At 41.1% G+C, this 6,846-nt stretch overlaps 1 protein-coding gene across 1 annotated transcript in view; it reads left to right on the top strand.

The window, feature by feature from the left end:
• LOC124004732 (protocadherin-16-like) overlaps positions 1-6,846 on the top strand; it is a 222,272-nt gene that overhangs the window by 171,677 nt on the left and 43,749 nt on the right. The window contains exon 3 of the mRNA XM_046313459.1: positions 6,006-6,194. Coding sequence (XP_046169415.1) covers positions 6,006-6,194 — 189 coding nt within the window. The remainder of the gene's footprint in view (positions 1-6,005; positions 6,195-6,846) is intronic.

Below are 6,846 nucleotides of genomic sequence, written 5' to 3'. Positions count from 1 at the left end.
TTACTGTTGCTGTTACTGTTACTGTCACTGTCACTGGTACTGTTACTGTTACTGTTACTGTTACTGTTACTGTTACTGTTACTGTCCTGTACTGAACTGTACTGTTACTGCTACTGTTACTGTTACTGTTACTGTTACTGTTACTGTTACTGTCCTGTACTGTCACTGTCACTGTCACTGTTACTGTTACTGTCCTGTACTGTTACTGTTACTGTTACTGTTACTGTTACTGTTACTGTTACTGTCCTGTACTGTACTGTACTGTCCTGTATTGTTACTGTTACTGTTACTGTTACTGTTACTGTTACTGTTACTGTTACTGTTACTGTTACTGTCCTGTACTTTTACTGTCACTGTTACTGTTACTGTTACTGTTACTGTTACTGTCCTGTACTGTACTGTACTGTTACTGTTACTGTTACTGTTACTGTTACTGTTACTGTTACTGTTACTGTTACTGTTACTGTTACTGTTACTGTCCTGTACTGAACTGTACTGTACTGTTACTGCTACTGCTACTGTTACTGTTACTGTTACTGTTACTGTTACTGTTACTGTTACTGTTACTGTTACTGTTACTGTCCTGTACTGTTACTGCTGCTGTTACTGTCCTGTACTGAACTGTACTGTTACTGTCACTGTTACTGTCCTGTACTGTTACTGTTACTGTTACTGTACTGTACTGTACTGTACTGTACTGTACTGTACTGTACTGTACTGTACTGTACTGTACTGTACTGTACTGTACTGTACTGTTACTGTTACTGTTACTGTCATGTACTGTTACTGTTACTGTTACTGTTACTGTACTGTACTGTACTGTACTGTACTGTACTGTACTGTACTGTACTGTACTGTACTGTACTGTACGGTACTGTACTGTACTGTACTGTACCACCCTGCTATGTATTGTCCTGTACTGTACTGTACTGTACTGTACTGTACTGTACTGTACTGTACTGTACTGTACTGTACTGTACCACCCTGCTATGTATTGTCCTGTCCTGTCCTGTCCTGTCCTGTCCTGTACTGTACTGTACTGTACTGTACTGTACTGTACTGTACTGTACTGTACTGTACTGTACTGTATGGTACTGTACTGTACTGTACCACCCTGCTATGTATTGTCCTGTCCTGTACTGTACTGTCCTGTACTTTTACTGTTACTGTTACTGTTACTGTCCTGTATTGAACTGTTACTGTTACTGTTACTGTCCTGTACTGAACTGTACTGTTACTGTTAATGTTACTGTTACTTTCCTGTACTGTTACTGTTACTGTTCTGTACTGTTACTGTTACTGTCCTGTACTGTTACTGTTACTGTCCTGTACTGTTACTGTCCTGTACTCTTACTGTTACTGTCCTGTACTGTTACTGTCCTGTACTGTTACTGTTACTGTCCTGTACTGGTACTTTCCTGTACTGTTACTGTCCTGTACTGTTACTTTCCTGTACTGTTACTGTCCTGTACTGTTACTGTTACTGTCCTGTACTGTTACTGTCCTGTACTGTTACTGTTACTGTCCTGTACTGGTACTTTCCTGTACTGTTACTGTTACTGTCCTGTACTGTTACTTTCCTGTACTGTTACTGTCCTGTACTGTTACTGTTACTGTCCTGTACTGTTACTTTCCTGTACTGTTACTGTTACTGTCCTGTACTGTTACTGTTATTGTTACTGTCCTGTACTGTTACTGTCCTGTGCTGTGCTGTACTGTACTGTACTGTACCACCCTGCTATGTATTGTCCTGTCCTGTCCTGTCCTGTACTGTACTGTCCTGTCCTGTCCTGTACTTTTACTGTTACTGTTACTGTTACTGTTACTGTCCTGTACTGTCCTGTACTTTTACTGTTACTGTTACTGTCCTGTACTTTTACTGTTACTGTTACTGTTACTGTCCTGTACTGTCCTGTACTTTTACTGTTACTGTTACTGTCCTGTACTGTCCTGTACTTTTACTGTTACTGTTACTGTCCTGTACTGTTACTGTTACTGTTACTGTTACTGTTACTGTTACTGTTACTGTTACTGTTACTGTTACTGTTACTGTTACTGTCCTGTACTTTTACTGTTACTGTTACTGTTACTGTTACTGTTACTGTTACTGGTACTGTTACTGTTACTGTCCTGTACTTTTACTGTTGCTGTTACTGTTACTGTTACTGTCACTGGTACTGTTACTGTTACTGTTACTGTTACTGTTACCCTGTACTGAACTGTACTGTTACTGCTACTGTTACTGTTACTGTTACTGTTACTGTTACTGTTACTGTTACTGTTACTGTTACTGTTACTGTTACTGTCCTGTACTGTCACTGTTACTGTTACTGTCCTGTACTGTTACTGTTACTGTTACTGTTACTGTTACTGTCCTGTACTGTACTGTCCTGTATTGTTACTGTTACTGTTACTGTTACTGTTACTGTTACTGTTACTGTTACTGTTACTGTTACTGTTACTGTTACTGTCCTGTACTTTTACTGTCACTGTTACTGTTACTGTTACTGTTACTGTTACTGTCCTGTACTGTACTGTACTGTACTGTTACTGTTACTGTTACTGTTACTGTTACTGTTACTGTTACTGTTACTGTTACTGTTACTGTACTGAACTGTACTGTTACTGCTACTGCTACTGTTACTGTTACTGTTACTGTTACTGTTACTGTCCTGTACTGTTACTGCTGCTGTTACTGTCCTGTACTGAACTGTACTGTTACTGTCACTGTTACTGTCCTGTACTGTTACTGTTACTGTTACTGTACTGTACTGTACTGTACTGTACTGTACTGTACTGTACTGTTACTGTTACTGTTACTGTCATGTACTGTTACTGTTACTGTTACTGTACTGTACTGTACTGTACTGTACTGTACTGTACTGTACTGTACTGTACTGTACTGTACTGTACTGTACTGTACTGTACTGTACTGTACGGTACTGTACTGTACTGTACCACCCTGCTATGTATTGTCCTGTCCTGTACTGTACTGTACTGTCTGTACTGTACTGTACTGTACTGTACTGTACTGTACTGTACTGTACTGTACTGTACTGTACTGTACTGTACCACCCTGCTATGTATTGTCCTGTCCTGTCCTGTCCTGTCCTGTCCTGTCCTGTACTGTACTGTACTGTACTGTACTGTACTGTACTGTACTGTACTGTACCACCCTGCTATGTATTGTCCTCTCCTGTACTGTACTGTCCTGTACTTTTACTGTTACTGTTACTGTTACTGTTACTGTTACTGTCCTGTATTGAACTGTTACTGTTACTGTTACTGTCCTGTACTGAACTGTACTGTTACTGTTACTGTTACTGTTACTGTTACTGTTACTGTCCTGTCCTGTCCTGTCCTGTCCTGTACTGTACTGTTACTGTTACTGTTACTGTTACTGTTACTGTTACTGTCATGTACTGTTACTGTTACTGTTACTGTTACTGTTACTGTTACTGTTACTGTTACTGTTACTGTTACTGTCCTGTATTGAACTGTACTGTTACTGTTAATGTTACTGTTACTGTTACTGTTACTGTTACTGTCCTGTACTGAACTGTACTGTTACTGTTAAGGTTACTGTTACTGTTACTGTTACTGTCCTGTCCTGTCCTGTCCTGTCCTGTCCTGTCCTGTCCTGTCCTGTCCTGTCCTGTCCTGTACTGTACTGTACTGTACTGTTACTGTTACTGTTACTGTTACTGTTACTGTTACTGTCATGTACTGTTACTGTTACTGTTACTGTTACTGTTACTGTTACTGTTACTGTTACTGTTACTGTTACTGTTACTGTCCTGTACTGTACTGTACCACCCTGCTATGTATTGTCCTGTCCTGTACTGTACTGTACTGTCCTGTCACTGTTACTGTTACTGTCCTGTACTGTTACTGTTACTGTTACTGTTACTGTTACTGTTACTGTTACTGTCCTGTACTGTACTGTCCTGTATTGTTACTGTTACTGTTACTGTTACTGTTACTGTTACTGTTACTGTTACTGTTACTGTCCTGTACTTTTACTGTCACTGTTACTGTTACTGTTACTGTTACTGTTACTGTTACTGTTACTGTCCTGTACTGTACTGTACTGTACTGTTACTGTTACTGTTACTGTTACTGTTACTGTTACTGTTACTGTTACTGTCCTGTACTGAACTGTACTGTTACTGCTACTGCTACTGTTACTGTTACTGTTACTGTTACTGTTACTGTTACTGTTACTGTTACTGTTACTGTTACTGTTACTGTCCTGTACTGTTACTGCTGCTGTTACTGTCCTGTACTGAACTGTACTGTTACTGTCACTGTTACTGTCCTGTACTGTTACTGTTACTGTTACTGTTACTGTTACTGTACTGTACTGTACTGTACTGTACTGTACTGTACTGTACTGTACTGTACTGTACTGTTACTGTTACTGTTACTGTCATGTACTGTTACTGTTACTGTTACTGTTACTGTCCTGTACTGTACTGTACTGTACTGTACTGTACTGTACTGTACTGTACTGTACTGTACTGTACTGTACTGTACTGTACGGTACTGTACGGTACTGTACTGTACTGTACCACCCTGCTATGTATTGTCCTGTCCTGTACTGTCCTGTACTGTCCTGTACTGTACTGTACTGTACTGTACTGTACTGTACTGTACTGTACTGTACTGTACTGTACTGTACTGTACCACCCTGCTATGTATTGTCCTGTCCTGTCCTGTCCTGTCCTGTCCTGTACTGTACTGTACTGTACTGTACTGTACTGTACTGTACTGTACTGTACCACCCTGCTATGTATTGTCCTGTCCTGTACTGTACTGTCCTGTACTTTTACTGTTACTGTTACTGTTACTGTCCTGTATTGAACTGTTACTGTTACTGTTACTGTCCTGTACTGAACTGTACTGTTACTGTTACTGTTACTGTTACTGTTACTGTTACTGTTACTGTCCTGTCCTGTCCTGTACTGTACTGTTACTGTTACTGTTACTGTTACTGTTACTGTTACTGTCATGTACTGTTACTGTTACTGTTACTGTTACTGTTACTGTTACTGTTACTGTTACTTACTGTTACTGTTACTGTCCTGTATTGAACTGTACTGTTACTGTTAATGTTACTGTTACTGTTACTGTTACTGTTACTGTCCTGTACTGAACTGTACTGTTACTGTTAAGGTTACTGTTACTGTTACTGTTACTGCTACTGAACTGTACTGTTACTGTTACTTTTACTGTCACTGTTACTGTCCTGTACTGAACTGTACTGTTACTGTTACTGTTACTGTCACTGTTACTGTCCTGTACTGAACTGTACTGTTACTGTTACTGTTACTGTCCTGTCCTGTCCTGTCCTGTCCTGTCCTGTCCTGTCCTGTACTGAACTGTTACTGTTACTGTTACTGTTACTGTTACTGTTACTGTTACTGTTACTGTCCTGTCCTGTACTGTTACTGTTACTGTTACTGTTACTGTTACTGTTACTGTTACTGTCCTGTCCTGTCCTGTTACTGTTACTGTTACTGTTACTGTTACTGTTACTGTTACTGTTACTGTTACTGTTACTGTCCTGTCCTGTCCTGTCCTGTACTGAACTGTTACTGTTACTGTTACTGTTACTGTCCTGTCCTGTACTGTTACTGTTACTGTTACTGTTGCTGTTACTGTTACTGTCATGTACTGTCCTGCTATGTACTGTCCTGTACTGTCCTGTGTGGGTTCTCGTTCATACTAGTGGTACTATCCAAAATTATCCCACAGGGTACATGCTAAAATACATTGGTCGAACTAGAAGGGTGATTGCTTCAGCTGTCCAAAATTCATTTATGGTAGTGGAATAATATTATTTTTTGAAGTCAACATTCAATGTCCTCCAAAAGTTAGTAAATATTTTCTTATCTTGTCTTGCTCCTAAGATTATTGTGTCTTCATAGGCATAACAGTGATAGATCCCCTTAAGACAAAATGTCTAACCCAGACATCCTCTTCTTTTATCTCCCTCTCTTCAGGTGACAGCGACAGATGCGGACAGTGGCTCCTTCGGCTCCATCAGCTACTCTCTGGGGTCAGGCATCAACAGTGCTGTCCCCTCCCAGTTCTCTGTAGGGAAGGAGACAGGACAGATCTGTACCAACGTGGCTCTGGACAGGGATCAGGGGCCAACCAGCTACGACTTTACCGTCACCGCCGTGGATGGGGTGAGTCTCCACACATCTCCTACTGTATCTCTCCATCCTCCTAATCTCTCCTTCGCTCTGCACTCTTCCCTCCATTTACCATCTCTTACCATCCACTTACCATCTTTACCATCCCTCCACCAACCATCTCTCCACCAACCATCTCTCCCTCCACCTTCCTCAACCTCTCCGGAACAAGTCCCGCAGTGGACTTTATTCTTTATTATGGAGTTTATTCTTCTCCCCTCCTCCATATCTCTCCACCCTCTTCTCTCTCTAGACCCACTTCTTGGCTATCTCTCCACCCTCTTCTCTCTATAGACCCACTTCTTGACTATCTCTCCACCCTCTTCTCTCTCTAGACCCACTTCTTGACTATCTCTCCACCCTCTTCTCTCTCTAGACCCACTTCTTGGCTATCTCTCCACCCTCTTCTCTCTCTATACCCACTTCTTGGCTATCTCTCCACCATCTTCTCTCTCTAGACCCACTTCTTGACTATCTCTCCACCCTCTTCTCTCTCTAGACCCACTTCTTGACTATCTCTCCACCCTCTTCTCTCTATAGACCCACTTCTTGACTATCTCTCCACCCTCTTCTCTCTCTAGACCCACTTCTTGGCTATCTCTCCACCCTCTTCTCTCTCTATACCCACTTCTTGGCTATCTCTCCA

This window comes from Oncorhynchus gorbuscha, linkage group LG19 (genome assembly GCF_021184085.1).
Source record: "Oncorhynchus gorbuscha isolate QuinsamMale2020 ecotype Even-year linkage group LG19, OgorEven_v1.0, whole genome shotgun sequence".
NCBI classification, from domain to species: domain Eukaryota; kingdom Metazoa; phylum Chordata; class Actinopteri; order Salmoniformes; family Salmonidae; genus Oncorhynchus; species Oncorhynchus gorbuscha.
Note: the sequence above shows the minus strand (reverse complement) of the source record. Positions and strands in the feature narration are given on the sequence as shown.